The following is a 20,377-nucleotide window of genomic DNA, read 5'->3' as shown; positions in this document are numbered from 1 at the left end:
CCCATCCTCCACAGCTTCCCCCAGCCCATCAGTGGGCTAAACTGATTTCCACCAGCCATTTCTGGCTGAAACTTGTTTTATTTATATTTTAACCCTTGCCTTACTCCCCCCTCCCACTAAATAAACCAGAAACAAAGAGAAATCACTGCAAGTGACAGCCACCAGCCTTCGTAGCACCATGTTATGCCAGAAAAACCCCGTGGGGGTAGGGAAAGCTGGCGCTTTCGGTGCCCCTCCGCCTGCTGCTCCCCCCCGTGCCACGGGATATGTGAGAGCTCGGTGTCGGGACTGGTGTTAACGCGCTGTTTGTTTGGTGACTGTTCTGCTACGGTTATTTTTAGCTGGTGACGCCTGGGGTATTTCGCTTCAGGATGTCCGGTCTGAGCCTCTTTCTGGGAATCCCATGTTCTCTAATTGTAAACAGCCCCATTCAGTTGCTTGCAAGCGCGAGAGGCCCCGACTTATGCAGCGGGGCTGTCAGGTGTGAGTCAAACAGGAAGCCGCTGCTGCACAAACGAGCGAGGTATTAGCCATGAAAAAGTGCCCTCGATTAACTTGCGGGACCTGGCCCCACAGCCCACCCCATGCCAAGCCGATTTACCCGGCCGGCGCGAGGTTTCGGCGTTTGGGATGCTGCCCACGCTGGAGTTTGGCTCTGCAGCTCCTCCACGTCAAGGGTTATTTGGAGGCTCCGTGCTGCCTGTGCCACCCCCTCTGAAAAACAAGGTTTGGGTAATTTTGAGGCCCCAGTTGCTGGTTTTGAAAATGTTGTCACCGTGGGAAAAGGGTTCCGGAGCGTCGGAAACCTCCTTGTGCACGGATGCGTCGCTTCAGGGACACAAAGGCGTCGGGGTCTGGATGGTGCTGGGAGTCTCTGGGTGCCTGAGATGGGACTCAGGAGGTGTGGGGGCATAGGATGGGAAAGTCTGCAGCCGGGGGGGGTGGTTTCAGTCCTGTCCCCCTCCCCACGGGGCTGGGACAAGGCACTCCATCAACCTGACCTCAGAAACCCTGCAACCGAGTGATTCGGTCTTTTGCTAAAAGCGGCAGCGTGCTGCTGCCCTTGTGCACAATAACCAGCCTGGGGCGACTCAAACACATGGCCCACGTGTCTTGAGGCTGGGGCAGAGGCTGCAGCTAAGTCTCCATCACCCCCCAGAGAAGATTGTACTGGGCGGAGGGCAACACGGGGTCGGTGTGACCAAGACGAGCTTGTAGCCCCATGGAAACACGGGCCAGTGCCTTGATGACTGTGAAGAGATGGTGGAAAGGCAAGGGACGTAAAGACAGTGTCACATGTCTTTATGTTCAGGTGTTGTTGGGTGATGCACATCAACAGAGGTCCTAAACGCAGCACCGAAAAGTGCCAGTTTGTTCCCAGTGGCACCGGTCAGCCCTCCCTGCCGCGTGGTGCCGGTGGGCTCCAAGCACCCAGGTTGGACACACGGGTCTCGCTGGATTTCCCTTTCAACAAACAGCAGTAATGACACTGTGCGGCTCCCCAGGGATGGAGCAGCTCTCCTCCCTTTACAGCTGCTATAAAGGTCTCAAATGTTAGCAATATAAAGGTGGTCGCGAGCGCTCTGTTTATCCCATTAGTGGTTTATCCCCATTTTCCACCCTCTTACGTCCGGGAGCCCAAGAAAACCTTGCAACAGTAGCTTTGTTCATAAAACCAGACCTTACCAGCGCTTGTGCAGCTGAAAGAAACTGGAACCCCCCCAGCATTTCCAGACCACGGACTTTGCTACCTGCAAACCCCCCTGTGCATGGGAGCCCAGCTGCCAGGGGAGCAAAACCCTCAGGGACAGTAAAATCCTCACGCATGCTTCTCTAAAATCCAGGGATTACGGAGCTTAAGTTATGCAACCTCCACATCAGAAGCAATATTTTTGCACATGGTAGAAAAGTTGGGGTGATGCCTGCCCGGCCCTCAGGGGTGCAGTTGCATCCCAGATGGCTGGGATGCCAGCGGAGGCTGGTGCCTTGCAGCCACGCGGGTCCGCTCAGGACACCCGTGCTTCCCTGCTACCCCTTTGCGTGAGCTCAAAATACAAGTAGGAATTGAGCCAGGTTAGAAAATAACTCTTTCATGGCCAAGCCACGATGGATTAATGGCAGGGAACAATGTTTTCCTAAGGGGCTGAGGGTAGGATGCTGTAAAGTATCTAAATCTGGTAGGAACATGAGTCATACTGAGCATCCATAGGGACTGCGGCTTCCAAGGCACCTCGGCACGGAGAAAAAGTTCCCCGGAACGGCCCGTGCGCAGAGCAGCATTGCCAGTACGGGTGAAGTAGGGCATGTGCACGGTTGTGCCCACCTCTTATCTGACTCATTTCAGCATCTCAGGGGAAACCCTGGCATTGATAAACAGCGCTCTGCTCCCTGCCTCCGCATTTACTAACCGAAATCTGGAGTCTATTTTTAACCCCGAAACACCCACTGCAAGCGGGGGGGAGCCTGCAGTGCGATGCAGCGGGTCGGCCGGCACCGTCGGATCGGGACTGTGTCACTGCCAGCCCCGTTTCTGAGTCTGAGCTGGCTCGTGCTCTTGTTTACCGGGGTAATTTGACTGTGGCATTGGCAAGTTATCAAGCAAAGTGAGACCAAAACAAGTCACGCAGGCACTTTCCATGCTCAATGCCGGCACCGTGCCCCCGGATGGGGTATGCAAAACTGAAAGGCTCCAACTTTTTATTTTCCAGCACATCCCCCAAATGGGCGTGCTGTTTAACCAGCTCATCACCGCTGTTTTCTGGGGGTCTGGTTCAAGGGGACAGCGTGGCAGAGGGGCGAGCGAGCTGGAAAAAGCCTCCAGGTTTGAGATGAGCTTGCACTAGGGAGTGGAAACCAGATTCAGGCCACGTTGCTGTTTGAGGGCCATTTTCTTCTTGTTATTTACTTCCCTCGTGCTCAGAGCCGCGGTGTACGCGGGCACACGCCAACCAGGACTAATGCAAGCGTGCACAGCGGTGCACGTGTGTGCAGACACACGCGTGCCTGCGTGCACCGCCCAGCGCAGCGGCGGGATGCAGCAACGTGAAATGGTGAGACCTGGAGGCTCTTTGGGTCTCAGACTCTCACGTTACAGCTCGTCCGTCCAGAGACGCTCAGCCACTCTGTCTGGAAACAGCAAGAGAAGCAGCATTTTCGTTTCCCAGCCAAACCGAGAGCAGGAAGGGCAGGGGCAAGACAAACTGTGTCAAAGCCCAAGCTGCTGCAGAGCCGTTGCATCCGAGGTGACGCACATCCGAGCCTGGGTGACGATGTGAATGCTGGCCCTGCCGCGAATTTGGAAGGGAACCTGAAGCTGAGGTTGGCAAAGCCACCGGCTGCTTCAGGTGTTCATGGGAGGTTTTTATGCTCCTTCTGCACGGAGGGAGCGAGCGGATCCAGCCTGGCTCTGCGGTCAGGGCAGGACACCTCGTGCTTTCTCTGGCCTGGTTTCGGAGAATCCAGGGGTAAGGCTTCCAGCCCTCCCTCAGGGAAACACCTCCACTCCCAAATATTGCGGGAGAGGAGAGAGAGTCTGGTTGTAATTCCTGCCTAAACAAAGGCTGCCTTGAACAGCAGCGTCCCATCCCTGCCATGGGGTGACACCTGACGTTTCCTTTCCAAAGCCCCCACAACGTCTGCAAAGTCTTTGCTAATCACCGATTCTGGGACAGTTTTTTTCTGGCTATAGGAAAATTTCCGTGGCCAAGCCTCCCAAAACGCCTTCGCTGTTCTCCCTGCACATCACAGCCCCCCCCAAAAGCAGCGTGAGCCTGCAGCTCAGGTGGGAGACGCGTTCGATCGCCTCCAACTGCTCCACCCAGCCAGGAGCCCCTACAGACCATTTTCTTCCATTTTCTGCCTCTGCTCAATCCGGTGCAGACTTTCTGTCTTCTCCCCAGGCAACGGCTCAAACACTTCAGGTTGCCTCTCCTCCGGGGCGTTTCAGACCAAAGCAGAAAGCTCAGAAATAACTCAGGAGACATAAATCAGCCTTGCAACCCCAAGAAATAGGTGCCCATTTCCCCATGGGAGGCGCCACCGGGGAGTCGCGCGCCGGGCAGCCCGCGACCAGGGTGGGTTGTGTGCCTGTCCCCGGGCTGCGGTTCCTGCTCCGGCTGTTTCTGCTCCATTGCAGAGATGTACTATAAAACCTTCATTTCCTGACACACATGGGATGAGGCCAAAGGGTCGTGTTTTGGACAACCTGGCTTTTCCATGGCAACTGGCAATGATGTCATCGACGTGCAATGATCGGAAGGGGCCTGGGGAATGGAGAGCTCTCCAGGAACGAGGCAGGAGAGGAGGCTGAGATGGTGGGGGACACGCTCGCAGAGAGCCGGGGCCGCACGAGAGCAGCCCAGACAATGTTTTCCTTGGATGGCCCCGAGCACGAGCCATGGCCGAGCAGGATGGGAGCCGGAGCCTGGCGCTGTCGCTGTAGCAGAGACCATCCTCCTCCTCCTCCAGCTCCCATCCCTCCGTGCATCCCCCCGCCGCCGTGCTTCATCCCCCTGCGGCCGAACGGCCCCAGCTAGCTGCTCTTGCGCAACACTGGCTAAAACCTCCGACCATCTTCTCTCCCGTGCGCAGGCATTTGCAGGATTAATCCCTCCCGCTCTTCGCCTCGGGGGGGGCTGTGAGCTGCTCTGCTCCCCCTTCCCCTGCCATTTCTCTCCCCGCTTTGTTGCTACAGCCGCTCTTCTTCCCATCACAAATTCCCTCCCTGCAGGGGAGCCCCTTTACGACAGCAAAATAATTAAAAACTCAGGCAGACAAGTATGCGTGGCACTGACGGTCGGCATCTGTTGCCGTGGGGCAGTTTGAAAGCTCTCATGCGGCGGTGTCCGTCTGTCTGTCCAGGCTTCCTGTGGCTGGAGCCATCTGATACTGCAGTGCTTCACCTCTGGGCATTGCACTGCAGTGAAGCCCTATCTGGGTTAGCTCCTAGATGCTACCAGGATAAACACGCTGAGTAAAAACATCCCCGTGCACATGGAGCTGCCAAGGAACTGCTGTTGCGCCTGTCTGTGATACGACAGAAAAGCCTAAGCAGCTCTTTTCCACCCCAGAAACACTTATGCAGGTGTGAAGCATCGCCTCAAACCCCATCCCTGACTCCTCTCTGATGCTTCATGCGACTGACACGGACACGCGGTTGTAATCAAGAAGGGAACAAGGCTGGTGGGGTATTGCAGAGATGAGAAATGAGCTGCCTGCGCTTATGAAGGAGCTGGGAAACACCATCCATTTCAGCCACGGTGGGCACAGACCGAGAACGGCGATCTATCACGGATTTAATTGGTAATTGGCAATAAAATTTTCACCTGTTGCATCCTCAAAGTATTCATCTGCCTACAGGTCCTTCTAGCACAGCAAGCAAACAAGCAGGCAAACCTGGCAGATTTGATCCAAGTCTCTGTTTTAACTCCTTGCTCATGTGCCGAGTCTCTATGTGATGCTGGGCAAGTTGTTTAAACGACCTGTTACAAATACACCTTCCTTCACAGTAAATGAAGTAGTCTCCCATTAAAAAAAAAAAAAAAAAAAAAAAGAAAAAATCACTGCAAGGCACACATCAACAAAACAACAGTTAGAGACTGGTGAGCCTTGCAAAGAAATCGGGTGCTTGTAGATACAGATCCACACTGAGTGGGGTCCACAAAAGCACAAGGAAGATACACTTGCACTGCCCTGTGGTAACACGTAGCTATTGTCAAATAACTGTCAAAACCAAATGTGTTCAGTAGCAGGAGGCTTGGTGGTGCTGTGAAGGCAGCACAGCGACCGTCTTCCCTGCATCTTGGACCTCACCAAAAGATTTCAGCCTAAAAGGAACTATTTTCAGCAAACAGCATCATCCAGCACGCTCAGCCCGGCGTGCGTTGACTTAGGGCTGTCTCTACACATCCTTCCTACGGAGACCAAACACCACCAGCACCACTTGGGGAGGGGGGGGGGGGGGGGGGGGGGGGGGGGGAAGGAGAGAAAACAAAACACCACCACGAAAGACCTTCCAAAAATGTTGCACGAAAAGTGAACACTCAGCAGAGCGAGGTTTCCTGCGCAGTGAGAGTTGGCCGGCGAACGAACAGGAAATCACTGCTTCCTGCCTGCAGAGGAAGCGCCTATCTAATGCCTGTGATCAAAAACAAACAGCACTTCAATTAAACAAACAAAGGACCTAAAACTTCAACAGCTCGCAGCCTGGGTCAGCTCCAGCAGTAGGGAAAGGCGTCCAAAAATAAGAAGCTTGTAACCTTGAAAAAGGCCCTCGTCCTCTTCCCCTTGCGGTGCGCGCTCACGCTGCAGGGGCAGAAAGCAGAAGGGATTAGGCAACCTCCCGGCCACGTCCCCGGGTGGGTGCTGCCGTCCCAGGAACCAGCCGCCCCTGCGAAGTGGTAGAGGTGGCCTCCAGCGACGTCCCCGACTCTTGGGTTTGGTGAAGGACCACTGCTGACAGCCAGAGCTACCTCTGAGCTCAGCCCCACGCGTCCCAGGCGCCCGATGCCGCGCGTGAGGCAGGAATCCCAACTTCATTAAAAAAAACCTTCTGCTCCAGCCTTAATGGCTCTGAAGAAAAGTTTGAGAAGCATTTGCACAGGGACAGCAGCAGTAGCTCGGTGCCTTCTGACCCTCCGCAGGAGATGGGAACCCATCTCACCTCTCCCACAGCCTCAGGGGCTGTTTAAATCACTAAGCTGGCAGACAACACCTTCTTCTTCCTGCCCAAGACCCATCTCAGGTGCCTGTGACTTTTTAAACCAGGTCCCTGCGTCTGGTCTTTACTTTGCTTGTCTCAGTTTTGGTTTGAGACTTAGTTTCATGTATAGGAATGTTTCCTTTCTGATCTGCTAGAGATTTTCTTTTTGTTCTAATGCAAATTTCACTTGTCTTAAATATAATGAATTCAGGAAATGGGAAGAGGGATCCTTTCTTATTACATCTGAGCAGAGCAGGATTTATAGTCCCTGGACTATAAATCATTCCTAGGAGTCGCACAGCAATATGATCTTGAGCCTCTCATAATTTCAGGGTTTCACCTCCATAAAGGGGCCAGAGGATGCTGAGGGCTGTGAAATGCCCAGGAATCTCACAGTGCTTTTCCAACTTGCTGAAAACCTTTTGTCTAGACAAATCACAGGGAAGAGATTGATCTGAAAAGTCAGCAGGATTCAACAGCCAGGTCCTCCCCATCCTGGCGTGTACTGTCAGCACTCAGATCAGCCTCTGTGCCAGCAGAAGCAGACTTTGCTGTGGTATTTATCAAGTGAGTTATAGGGTCTGGGTCTCACTGAATGAATGACCAAAACTGAACACGTGCTGTTTACCAGATTTAAAGCACAGGCACAAAGAGATGGAGGAAATAGTTTTGCTCCAAAACCCGAAGCTTCAGGATGCCTCCAACTCAAAATCCATCTCCAGAAAGCCTATATTCCCTTCAAAGCCACGCTCTGTCCCCAAAGCCCAGAACAACCCCTTTCCTCCCCTGTGAGACTATTTGCCTGCTTACAGGTCCTCCAGCCTGGTGCCCGTCCGTCCAGCCCGCTGTCCGTCTGTCCAGCCCACGGTCCTCCAGGCTGAGCCCTGAAGCTCCGGCATTGCTCATTCTGCACATGTCCGGTGCTCTGGGCTTTTCCAAAGCCAGGCTGGCTGGAAAAACTGCTCTCCCAGCATGAAAGCGAGCACAGAAAAAAAAAAAAAAAAAAAAAAAAAGAGAGAAACAAAAAGGCCGGGGTTGTCCTGGGACTTTGTGTTTGAAAGGGAGCACTTTTCTCCGTCTCGCTGAGCGCGCCTGACGACGTGGTGAGAAATATGGTTCAAGAACAAAGGACGGCGAGCAGTTACCAGGGAGGAGCAGGCTGGCGTGAAAAAAAGGCTAAAGCAGGCTGAACCACGGTGTTACCTGTCTCCCAGCCTGCTGGGGACTAGCAGAAGCCACGGACTGACAGCCAGACCTGGTGACCTTAGAGAAAGGCTCCATCTCCTCCTATCCCACCCTCCGTTCCAGGGGTGCAAGCTGCGGCACCTCGAGTCCCGACACGCTCGCTCCGCTGTAGGTTTGCACCGGTGCTGCAAAGCTCAGGATGGGTTTTACAGACCCGCACGCGTCTGCCAGACACGGCGCAAAGCAGAGCACAATGATTTTTTTTTTTTTTCCCCCTTCGGTGCATTTTGCATTTGAAAGATGCCAAAGCAACAGCAAACTAGATCCGACTATGGGCTGATGGAATAACTATTCCAGAGTCATCAATAGCCCCGCAATAGTCTTGGACAGCAAATTTCAAGGAGGGGGGGAATGTGTGTGGCCACAGAGTCTTCCTGTGTGGCCACCACACAAACCCCCATGATTTAGCAGTTTGTCTGGTGATGTTATAACTATCAGGTGCGGCCATCACAAATTTGCTAAATGCCTGCAAAAATCAGGCAAGATTTTTTTGCCCCACCCGCCTGATTTGTTTGGAAAAAAAAAGTTTACCTGTTTCCTGGCATTATAGCTGCTCACTGGTTTTATTTGCTTTTAAAGTAAACTTCCTGATGAATTAACCAAGCCCAATTAATACATATTTAAAGTGCATCTTCCTGACGACGCAAACAATGCGTGGCTGTGTCTGTCCAGGAGAGATACCAAGAGGCAAGTGTCACTGGAAATAAGGTCACAGCTGGGTACCTCTCACTTCCTATCCCTGTGCACCACGAGGGTGGTCAAACACATCATATCACCTCAATCCCAATTTACCAACTGTTCCAGGTGGCCATTTCTAAGCGCTTTGTCCCAATTTCCCTTCCCTGTGTGACAGCCCCAACAGAGCGACCCCAAGCTCAGCTTCACCAAGGGAACGGGGCCATAAAGCCAGGATGACAAATGCCAAAATCTCCGATAGCCCATCAAGATGCCAAGAAGTTCCGTCAAGCAGGACAAGTGTCGGCAGAGCAGCAATGCCATCCCACCAGTCCCTCCCTCCTTTGCCCAGTCTGCCCATTTGCCCACTGGTGTGACACTGGGGCTGTCCGAGGGAGCAGCTGGGGCAGGGTGCAGCAGCGGTGACGGCAGCAATCACCGTGCTTTCCCAAAACATCCGAGCAGGGACAATAGGTGAGGGCCAAGCGCCAGGACACGGTCTGAATACAGAGCTCCTGCGCTGAAGGAATGGCCTCTGTGGGCATTTGCGCTCTGAAAGCTCTCGCCTGAGTCTTTTTAAACAATGTCTCGTCCTTCCTACTGCAGAATTGCAGTCCTGGCCTGGCGGATAAAAGGGTTGCTGATGCTGTTCCATCCCTTGCTGGAAAATACATGCAACATCCCTGGAAAGTTGATTGCTAATATGGAAATGCTGGCCAATTTCCTCATTGTGTAAGTGCCAAGAACACAGATGAACTCCTGGAGGCTGCTATGGAGGGGACTATGGGCACCGAGGTGGGGAAGACTTTCAGTGGCAGTAAAGTTCTCATCTCTTCCTGAAAATCAAGGGAACACAATTATGCTCTGAAAAGCTCCATTAAATTTGAAGGTTTCATCTACATTTATATTAACACATGTCAGCCCCGGCTGGAAAAATGCCTGTCCCAGGCAGTAGCACAACAGCTTTGGAGGTTTCCTCCTGCCGCAGACCTGAGATCTGTTCAATATCAAGTCTGGAGATGTTCATTTCACCTCCCTCATTCTGCTACTTTAAAGGCTAATTTAACCAACTCCTTCAACTTAGTCAATGGGATTTAAAGTGAATGTGACTGCTTCCCTTATGTTGATGGGCTCCGATCCTCCCTGGAGTAATCCTACGCGTGTCCACCCAGCCCGGTGTCCGTTCCTGAGCCATCTCTACCCACAACTCCTAGTCCATTTTCAGAGATACCAGAGTGCTGCCCAAAGCTGCTGGATTTAGTAGAGGTTTCTGGCTAAGAGCAAATGGCACAAGCACAGCTGGACTGGGATGAAGGGAAAACACCTGATGTTGTGTTGGACTAGAAATGTCATTTTAAGGAGAGAAAAGCTCAAAAATGTATCTAGCCTGCTCTGACTTTCTGCATAGCAGACTACATAGGCTCTCTAGATGATTTTTGCAAGAGCCGCAAGTTCTGCAGGTCTCCTAGAAAACTTCCAGTCATGTTTTGAGCAGTTTATATGTTGCATAATGCAAGGACAGCTTTTTGGTTGTTTACAGCATAAGAACACGCCATGCTCCAACAGGTACCTGAACTGACACAGAACCCCAGACGGGCTCAGTAATGCTTTAATGAGTAATAAAAGTGTTTTTTTATACCTTCTTTGATCATCCTGTGTTTATAAGGCCCAAGATCACTCTTGTTTTCTCAACTGCCATATTATACCAGAAACAGTACCAGTAGGTTTCTTCTTTCAAAGCCTCCTATAGCCTCTTCAAGGCATTGCTTCCTAAAATACAGCTCCCCATTGCAAATACACCCTACATCTACACTCAGCAGCATCCACATTACTATTTTTCAAAAAAATTAACTCCAGTGAGATTAAAACATAGTAAGGACAGAGCTATTAATTTTATCTGCCTAGGTATCACATTAGGCCTTACGGGGGAAGTGGAGCATGTCCTCCTGATTACCCAGAGTGGTGGCCAAATCCTATCCGGAGCTGGTTTCCTAGAATAGATCCAGCAGTCAGCATCTGACCTACTTTCTGTGTTCTCAGCTGTAGTCTTCCAGTGTTTTCTAACACAAAATCACATTGTTTGCATGTGCCCAGGTTTACCCTGTTAATCTGAATTTCCCTTTATCACCTGTCTTTCGTCTGTCTGTTTTTCTTGTCTTTTCCATGTGTAAGTCATCAGCTGCTTCTCCTAAAGCCCCTACTAGAAGGACTCAACTTACCCAGATCAAAATTGCATATCAAATACCTACTTTTAGCCAAGATGAACAGTCCCCAGAAGAGCCTGGTCCTCCTCCCCTATGCCTGCAAAGGGAGCCAAGGCTGAGCAGCTCAGCTGGGCTCATCCACCTTATCTTGGATTAATTCCACCTGACAAGCCTATACATGGGATGAAGGAGATCAACAAAGCCATTGGAAATCTTCCTAGTTGTAGTTATCCCTGACTTTCTTTCCTGTTCTAGGGCAGAAGACAGAAATTTGGGAAACTCACCTGTAATAAAGCTTTTAGGAAAATTTATCTAAGGATCAGTCATTATGGCATGGAGGCTTGCTATGGACTTTCAGGCACCAATCTTTTCCATGCCCCATCCCAAGGACCTCAGATATCCTGTGGTATTTCCTATGTCCTACAAACTGTATTTCAGTGCAGACAACAGATACTGGACACAGATGGAGAAGAAGAGAAACTCAAAGGAGGGGGGTGAGTACAGACACCTGGGGTCATTAGATAACAGCATCTGGGCTGTATTTAGTTGCATGCAATCGACTCCTCAACCTGGGAGTCATTCCACTTCACGGTGTCTTTGGCAGTGAAGCCTTAAGGACTTTCCACCGAGGCCATTTGATCCCACCAGCACGGCGCACTCAGCGGCAGCACTACTATGGCTTGTGGCATCGTATTGTTAACCAGATCACTGAGCTAACATCGAGCAACTGAGGTTAAAAATAAACCCTTAGGGTCCAGTTTAACCACTCCGTAATCACACGAGTTCAATGGCAGAGGTGAAGGGGCAGCTGAGAGATGGGAAAAGTGGCAGAACTGCTGGAGCACCTTCCCCTCCCCAAAAGCAGCTACCGCTGCATGTCGCTGGTTTTCCCTCCTCTGCTTTTCAAACTCTGGTGGTTACCAGTCTGAGGAACATGCCCTAACCAGCAACATTTCTCTTGAGCACGCAGCATTTCCCATTTGCCAAAGTACATCTAGTACCACTGTCCTTAGCCCACATTGTACCGCAGGTTCCCGCACTGCCATGCAGCCCACATGCATCACCATCAGTTTGCCCCCAGTTCCTCTAAGTAACATGAGAGTAGGGAACGCATTGCAAGTTATTCAGCAAATAGAGGAGCCGATACAAATGAGAGAGGGGACTTTTCGACCTCAGACATCCTTCAGAGTCATGGTCCCTGCTCCTTTGTTCCCATTGTCACCTAGGCACTGCAAGCAAAATAAGTTTGCGTTAACGGTGGAGGCAAAGGGAGGGACTGCTACACCAGCGAGTACATCAGAGCACGCGAGAGCTCAGGGAATGCAAACACCTTGAAAGGAAGATTTCACGAGATGACTGTATTTTAGCTGTTTGCAAAGGCCTGCCAGAAAGAACAGCGGGGAAGTGCCAGGAACACAGAGCTGTTTTGGTGCACATCAACCGGAGCAAGTGTCCTGGGAAGCTGCTCTGGAAGAGGAGCTGGCAGGTTTACAATGTGCTTTTTTGCAGCATGCAATCCCTTGGGAAGATCTTAAAGATATATCTGCGATAGGCCTTCTTGTCTGTCACAGTCTCCCCTGTGAATCGGTTACAGTTTCCTGGGAGGGTAAGACTGGGACCCGCTATTGGAAGTTGCACATTAGGCAGCAGCTTCACCACTTGTCCTGAATTCCGTTAATTAACATATAACACACTGCTGCTGAAGTGTCCTGTATTTTGCCTCCTGCTTTTTCTGCACGAAAAAATCTAAACAGGTCACTCGGGCAAAACCAGACTCCGGATAACACTCTTTACAACGACAACACACGCTGCGCCTCTGCCTGCTTTCTGCGGTCCCCAGCACGGACCGCAGCGAGCCCCGCTGGCCGCTTTCTCCCTGGGATGCAGCGGTTACGAGTCACAGATCCCCTGCGCCGAGCAGAAGTTTCCCTGTTCTCCAGCCCACCTCTCGCTTCGCCATTTAAAACGGGCTGGAAAAATCCTACGAGGCTGTTGAAGGCAAGAGAGCAGAAATGCCACGGACACCGGCAGGAAGGTCTGCAGCATCCACACGACGCAGCCCTCGCCTCCAAAACCGAGCGTCCCTGGATCATGGAGGTGTCTCCCACCCGGAACTTTTCCGAGCTCCTCTTTCGGTGTCGCCCCTGAATTACACGGCCCCAAAGCTGCGGGGAATATTTCCCTCCCGCAGCCCCGCTCAGAGCCACGCTTGATTGCATCATATTTGTTTTTCTTTGCCTTTGAGATCAGGATTCCTCCCACCTTGCTAAGAACCAGGTTTTTGCCCAGTCTCCCAAGGAGGGGAGCCAGCGGGTGACCCAAATCCAGGCACACGGCTGGGTGGCAAAGCCTTCTCCAGCACGCGCGTCCGATGGGGACAGCGTCCGCACTTTCTCAGGCAGCGCTGGGTTGGGTTTTGAGAGTTTTAACGTTTACAGCATCTGCTTTTGTGCTATACGGTACCTCGGCAGCCTGAGAGCAGCGAGAGGACCCCGACGCTGCGGGGACGGACGCAAGAACCCACCGGGAACGGCCGCGGATGCGGTGACGGGCAGAGTCACTAGCAGGCTACTCACCCTGGCTTTGTCCTTGCATCCAGAGGAATTAAAGCCCTTGGAGATGAGGTCTCATTGTTCAAGATGTGCTTAAGGGAGGCAGCTGCTTTCTTTATATCTCAAGATTCACTAAAGTTCAGGAAGAGAGAGAGAGAAAGAGGGGGGACGGCAAAAGGGGAGGGACTGAGAGAAGGGCCCAGAGGCCGTATAGAATGACAATGGAAGGAAATGCTTTATCAAACCTAGAAAGCCAACCCTGTCCTGGGAACACAGAGGGAGAAAAAAAAAAAAAACTTGCAGAAGAAAAGCGAGTTCAGCTGCCCTGGGTTCCTCCCTTGGCAGCGTAAGCCCTCCTCCCCCAGCCCCTCTCTCCCAAACACAATGCAAGCCGGTGAAAGCCGTCAGGCTCAAACACTTTTTTTTCATTAAACAGAGAGAAGTTTCAGTTCTTTAAAAAAAAAAAAAAAAAAATCCAACAACCAAACCCTGCCCGGGAATGGGAATGTGACGCTCTTCCCCCTCCCCCGGCTCCAGCCTTCCAAGTTTCTATGAGTCAAACGTTTGCAATGTGTTACCGAAATGTTACCAAGCTGGAATGCAGCATCTGAGAGGGCTTAGCTAATAAAACTTTTGTTTGTTGGCTGGGAGAAAGTGTCACCGGCAGAGAATTCGGTTCTTCTTTTGTCTTTCCCATCTACGTCTTATCCAGAGAGGGTTAACTGGTTGTGCAATGCTGACACCCTACGAGGGCGGCATTAACCCAGCGCTCCCAGTCCAAAGCAAAAAGGGAAATTGCACTGTGAAGTGGGAGACCAAGGGAAACAGTCCATCTGATAGAGCAGGTGGGAAACAGAGGGCCAGAGAGAAATTAAATGGTACAGACATCCTCAGGCACAGCGAGGGACAGACCTCGGCAACTGAAGCACCACTCGGACACAGACTTTGGGATTTGGGCATCAGAAAAGCACCTTTTCCTCATCTGACAGTCCTCAGGTTTGTCCCAAGATAGGAACTTTCATCCGAGACAACCCATTACTGGGCCCAACGTCTACAGCATTTTCCAGAAGCATCTGCTCTGGATTTGCACACAACAAGCTTCTCAATTTTTTTCCTCAATAATTTAACGGCCTAACAAAGAACACTTTTTTTGATGATGTTAAGTCACCACCAAACCCAGTGTCTTTTTTCTTGTTTGACTGCACCTGGCTTTAACTCCTGGAAATTGATTATTGTTATGCATTTTATCACTTTCAAATCCGGTTAAATCCAGTATTTTCCAGTGTCACTAAACACACAGTGGAATAACGGATTGAGAAGCTGTTGGGTTTTGACGTACTGATTAATTTCCTTCAATAGCTTACTGCAAGTCACACTCTCTCCTGTTCCCGATTCTGTGTGACGAGCTGATCTCTGCCCAGCCTGAAGCCATCTTTCCTTTCAAGGATTTGTCTAGGGAAAAACATACAGATTTCAAACACAGAGTCAGCTGCGATCAGGAAAAAAAGGTCCAATCTGAGGATTTTATTTTGAATTTCTTCAGAAAAGTGAAGCCAGCTGCACTCTACGGTGCTGAACACTGTTATAATGCTGGGTAAAAGTTGCAAAAGCACAGAACTCATTTAGACGCCTATATCTAATTTTCACTAAAGTTTTCGGCACTTATAAAGAAATGTTATGGGAGCTGAAGAGAGGGCTTCCTCTCTGGTCGTTCAAGAGAAGGTCTCCAGGGTGAGATTTTGTTGCATGCCTATTCTTGGCTCCATTCCCACTGCTGTCTCCCCTGATCCTCAAGGATCTTGGCCACATCATTACCTGCCCTTTGCTCCTCATTTCTTTGAGGAGAAACCACTGGTGTTTGTGCAAAAGGCCGGTGGGGCCTCCTACGTGCTGAGGGACGCAGATACAGCATCTTCCACTAGGTCTGTAGGGGAATTTGGACCACAGCACAATAGTTTTGCAGCTCTGAGCTTTTGAGCATCTTACCCTCATGGTGGGAGCACAACCTTGTCCAGGAAGAGTTCATGAGGATGAATGCAAGGAGGAAAGCAGGAGTGGGGGAGAAGCCGAGGGATTGTCCTCCTTCAGTGCTTGCAAGCCTTAGTCTTTCCAGGAGGTGGCTCCTTCCACCTGGGATTCCCAGCCCCAAACCATTTCCAAGGCTTGTAGCCTTCACCTTTCTGAAGGACCTTGTCTTCAGGGTTCAGCTCCAGGAGGAAGATAGTAATGTTCTTCCTGCCTCACCCATTGCCACCCCAAGTCTCCCTTTCAATAATAGCAGTTGGCCTAACGCGGGACACCCGGCTTCAGGTTTTGCCTCTATCTGAGGGAAGGAAAATCTCCAGCAGCCAGGAGAATCCTCCCAGGAGCTTTGCAAAGGGATGGACTCCACCTCTTCCGCTGAAGTTGCCCTGCTTTGTGCAGAGAGCACACAAACTCTCCTGAGAGTGGAGTCGGGGCTCTCCACCCCACTCCTGGATTGGAGAGTCATAGTCAACCTGTCCTGGCTATTTCCAGCCCAAGCACAAATTATCCTTTAATGCCAACTGGAACAGTGTCAGTGGAAAAGAGGAAGCATGGTCATCCTTCTCCCACCTCTAAAAACCAAGTGATGCCAGTCCTGCTCTAGCAGGTAGATGTGAGTTCCTGAGACTAGAAACAGCTGAAGTCTTCTCAAAAGCAAAAGTTTAGTTTTCCCATCACAAGGATGAGGGAGAAAATTGTTTATTTTTGTCCTCACAACTGGCAGCAGCAAAAATTCACATCCATGGCAACGGCAGGGCAAGTTCTAGCAGGGGGCTGGGAGGGATCCATCAGACTGCAGAAAGCTGCAACTGAGGGCTGCTTTCTCCCCAACATGAGAAGTCCCATCCTGGGGTGTCCCAGGCAGTCCTGTCCTGGAGAAGCCCCACAGGTAAAAATTGTTCTTGGGATTTTTCCGATTCTGTTCTCTGATAAAAGAGCCTGATAACCTGAAAGAGGAAAAAAGGAAAAATAAAAATAATGGGGAAAGATCCGAAGGGAAAGGAAATGGCCGTGGTAAAGATGTGCTTAGGAGAGAGTTTGGCAATCAGCCACACAGAATTCCATGCCCCCAAACAGGATCACTCCTGCTCCGGGTCTGAGCCAAGTTTTTATAATGAGTTACAAACTTTTACCTAGTTGGATATTTGCATCATTTGCATGTTAGGTGTAAGGACACAGAATGAACTGCCAAAAGCAGAGTTGTTTAAAGGCCAGGCAGAGATAAGAGATACTGCCTTGTTTAACAAAGAGACATTTCCATATCTAAGGAAGTGAGGCAATCCTGTCTAATTAAGAAGACTGACCAAAGTCTCCCAAGAGGAAGAAAGAGGGTGAAAGATTAAAATCTTTGTGTTTCAAAGGCGGAGGCGACTAGCCAGGAAAACTCATGTTCTACCAACAGGAGAACCCAAAAGATGTTGTGTGGCAGCTTCAGCACTGGAAGTGGTTGTGATGGTGGATCTAAGGAGGTTCCTGAAGGTGTTCGTGTTGGGAGGTGTATCTGAAGGGTTGGGGATGGCCACCCAAAATAAGTTCTGTCCCAAAGAATTTCTATCTCTATCAGAGGCCCCTGAGGCCAAAGGCAAACTCTGAACACTACCCTGCAGATGGACAGGCTGTCAGCTGGGTAAAAGAGAAGGATTTTGTGCACGTCTGCACCCCAGCACTCAGAGGGAACATGTCCCACAGTTGCTGGTTGGAAGGACCCTTGTCTGAGGACCTGAGGTGCACATGGCTGCTTTGGCACAGGAGCAGTTAGAATCTCCTGGAAGGGTCAGTTCTGCCCTGAAAGAAGAATATGGAGGACACAGAGGCTGTACAGAGCTTTTGGCATATTTTGGGGTATTGGCTTTTTTGGTGCATGGGGGATGTGAGCACATACAGACACCCCTTACTGCAAACGTGGTTGGTGGGTTCATGCTGTAGAAGGAGCTGGAAAGTGGCACCCAGTGGACTTTGAGGTGGGAACACAGAGACCCAGGGATGGAGCAGGCACTGAGCAGGGATTTCAGAAACCATGCCGTGACCCATCCTCTGAAGGAAAGCATACGCCTAGCTCCTTTGAACTTCCACAGTTGTGCAAACGCTAAGCCCCAGTCCTTTAATCGGTGCTGGCATTTTCCAAGAGCACTTCTTCAAGGCTTTATCATGAAAAAAACAAACCTCTACACATTCCAGTGGGCTCCCAAAATCCCTAGCTATGTACACATCTCTCTCAAAGGGAAATCTTCACGTAGTCCACAAATGCTTATTTGCGATTCATGCAGCTGCCTTGCGGGTACACCCTGCTGCATTTAAGGATGTACAAGGCGATGAGGAATTTCAAAATTTTAAGAGATTTCAGGGGAACTGTAGGCTAGCACAGAGGAACATAAAGACATACATGGAGAACACTCACACCATGTGGGAATGATGTTCCGGGACACTCCCAGAAGATGCTGTGCATATACACAGGCAGCCTGAAAGCTTCCTGCAAACTTGCAATCTGCACAGCAGATTGTTTTGGGACCGGGATGAAATGGAGGGACTACTTCGGCCTTGTTTTGCACTATCCCTCTTTTCTGCAGATGATGGTCCCAGTTAAGCCTGGGATGACTCCTCTCAGACTATATCCGACACCGACATTCCCCTTCCTGAGCCCTGCGTGACCCAGCACACCAGATGCAGTGGCTCAGCGTGGACTAACTTGTGCAGTTCTCCTTCAATGCAAGAGAATTTCCCCTCACTGCCATCTCCCTGATGCTGGTACAGCAGCCCATTAAAGAAGTCCCAGTGTCCCCAGCAGTGGGAGATTTGGGGGCATGGCAGAAAGGCATGGTGGCACGGCCGTGCCACATTGCTTTTTGGGGTCATGTGGCAGAAGACCTGAGCAGCTCCAGGGGCAATGTTTGTTGGCAGATGCCATGATATCTGCCAGCACTGGCTTCTCACCTTGTGTCCTCTCAAGTGAGGCATGGTCACGTCAGTGTGGACAGTCAGTTTATTTAGGGTTGGGAAAGCTGAGGCAGCACAGGGAGAAGAAGGGTTCTTTAAATTGCATAGATACAGCCAGGCATTTCAGCAGCCTTGTCACTCAGAAACTACTCAAAGGATGAATAACTTTCCCTTCATATGCTGGAAAACTACACGCTACTATTTCTGCAACTAATGAGGCCAGGGGAGGCCTGAGATGGTGTTTAGGAGTAGAAAGGGGCCGATAGATTTTGAAAAGCCTTTGGGTAACAAACAGTATGAGCTTTGCTGAAAATCCTACTAGGTGCCTGTATCTCTTTGTGTTGAACATGCCTTCAGGACCTCATCTCTTCCAGTCAAAGCACAAAGACCTAAGCTGTGCTGCTTGGGTCCCAGGGTCTTAAGCTGCCAGATGCATCCCACCTGCCCTGGCACGCTTACAAGAGCTTGGTCTTTGCTTCCAGCAGCCACAAGCCTGCCCTCCCATCACCCGAGATCCACCTCCCTGCCCGAAAGGTGAGCAGCTGACTGCCAAAATTGCCCTTGGACACGAAGCAGACCATCAGCAACTTAGAAGCCGGAGGAGCAGCAGCATGGGCGCAGGCAGTGGATGTGCGAGGCAGGGGGAGGAGAGCTGCCTGGAGCCATATCTCTCCATAGAAGGCAGAAAACGAGCAGGTTTGTTTCTTCAGGAGAAGAGTTACGTCTGCAAGGCATGCCAGCTAAAAATACTCCGAGCTGTTGAGGACGAGGGTGTACGAGAGAGGTTGCTTGGGAGAGCACACCACAGGGCGCTGAGTGCCCCGTGTCTGGAGGGAAGGTGGCAATGCCACACGTGTGACACCACGGCCTCCTTGCAGCCTCTGCAAGGGAGACCCTGGGATGGTGCTCAGCAACACACCCAAGAGGCTGGACTGGGATGGACTGGATGCTGCGTGAATCCTGCCCACGTACTTTGGCTCTTGTTTTCGGCTCTGAAGTGAGCACAGCAGCCTGGCTCAGCCTGTTTGTTAATAATTAGTACACAAAGTAATTTGAGCCCCAGCTATGCTCTGCAGGTTCTTCCCATCAGTCTTGGGATTGTGCAGGGAACAGAGATATGAACCCCCAGGCAGGTCACCCCAAGGGGACTGGGTACCCCTGCACAGCACAGAGCAGCACCCAACACAGGGGACACCAGTTGGGCTAAGACCCCTCAGGAAAGGGGACAGCTGTATCCAGTCTCTATCCATGGGACAAACAGGCAGGATATCCAACACCAAGAACATTGTGGACACCTGACATGAAATGGGTAGGGGACACAGACTGACAGACCCTCACACCTCTAACCCCAGAGCAGACCTTCCCACTGGGATGCACTTATTGACCGAGAGCAACTCTAACAACCATATTCCTCATGGGGTATCGCCATTAACAACTGTTCAGCCACCGCCAGCCCCAGTGAAGAACAAGGGCCAGGTTAAACTCACCCATTCTCCTGGCTCCAAGCTTCTAAGGATGGAGAAGGTGGCACATCACCATGCATAGTGCCCTTCCACATCACACCAGCACCTCCCTGGAGACCTCATCCAACAACAGACCTACTTGAATCATTTCACATCTTCTCAAGTTTCAGCTAGCAAAAAGGCAGTTCAAATAATTTTTCCCCTTTTGAAAAGACTAGTCCCTTGTGGACAACTCTACAGCAAGGGCATGAGGAGGAACTTGCCTGGCCTGGGTCCCAGTAAATCACAGTTCAGAGACAGCTGAACTCCATTTTGTGATTATTAACCCCAGCCCTGCTCCATTTGTTTGGCCTGTCTGAGGCTATATATAGTGATGGGAGCAGGCATGGCCAGGGGAGAATTGTGTGCAGCTGTTAAGCACAGTCCTGCACCTTTCCAAAAAAAAAAAAAAAAAAAAAAAATATCAGCAAAACAGGAAGACTATGGCTGGGAAATGAGAAGCAGCTGTGAAGAGGAGGGATGAGATGTCATACAGGGAGGCCTGACTTCAAAACTTGCAGGAAATGTATGAGAAATTTC

The 20,377-nt window shown here is 50.9% G+C and overlaps 1 protein-coding gene across 1 annotated transcript in view; it reads right to left on the bottom strand.

The window, feature by feature from the left end:
• HDAC7 (histone deacetylase 7) overlaps positions 1-13,706 on the bottom strand; it is a 93,289-nt gene extending 79,583 nt beyond the window's left edge. The window contains exon 1 of the mRNA XM_030037193.2: positions 13,401-13,706. Coding sequence (XP_029893053.1) covers positions 13,401-13,419 — 19 coding nt within the window. The 5' untranslated portion in view covers positions 13,420-13,706. The remainder of the gene's footprint in view (positions 1-13,400) is intronic.
• Positions 13,707-20,377: the final 6,671 nt, after the last annotated feature.

This window comes from Aquila chrysaetos, chromosome 15 (assembly GCF_900496995.4).
Source record: "Aquila chrysaetos chrysaetos chromosome 15, bAquChr1.4, whole genome shotgun sequence".
Lineage (NCBI taxonomy): Eukaryota > Metazoa > Chordata > Aves > Accipitriformes > Accipitridae > Aquila > Aquila chrysaetos.
Note: the sequence above shows the minus strand (reverse complement) of the source record. Positions and strands in the feature narration are given on the sequence as shown.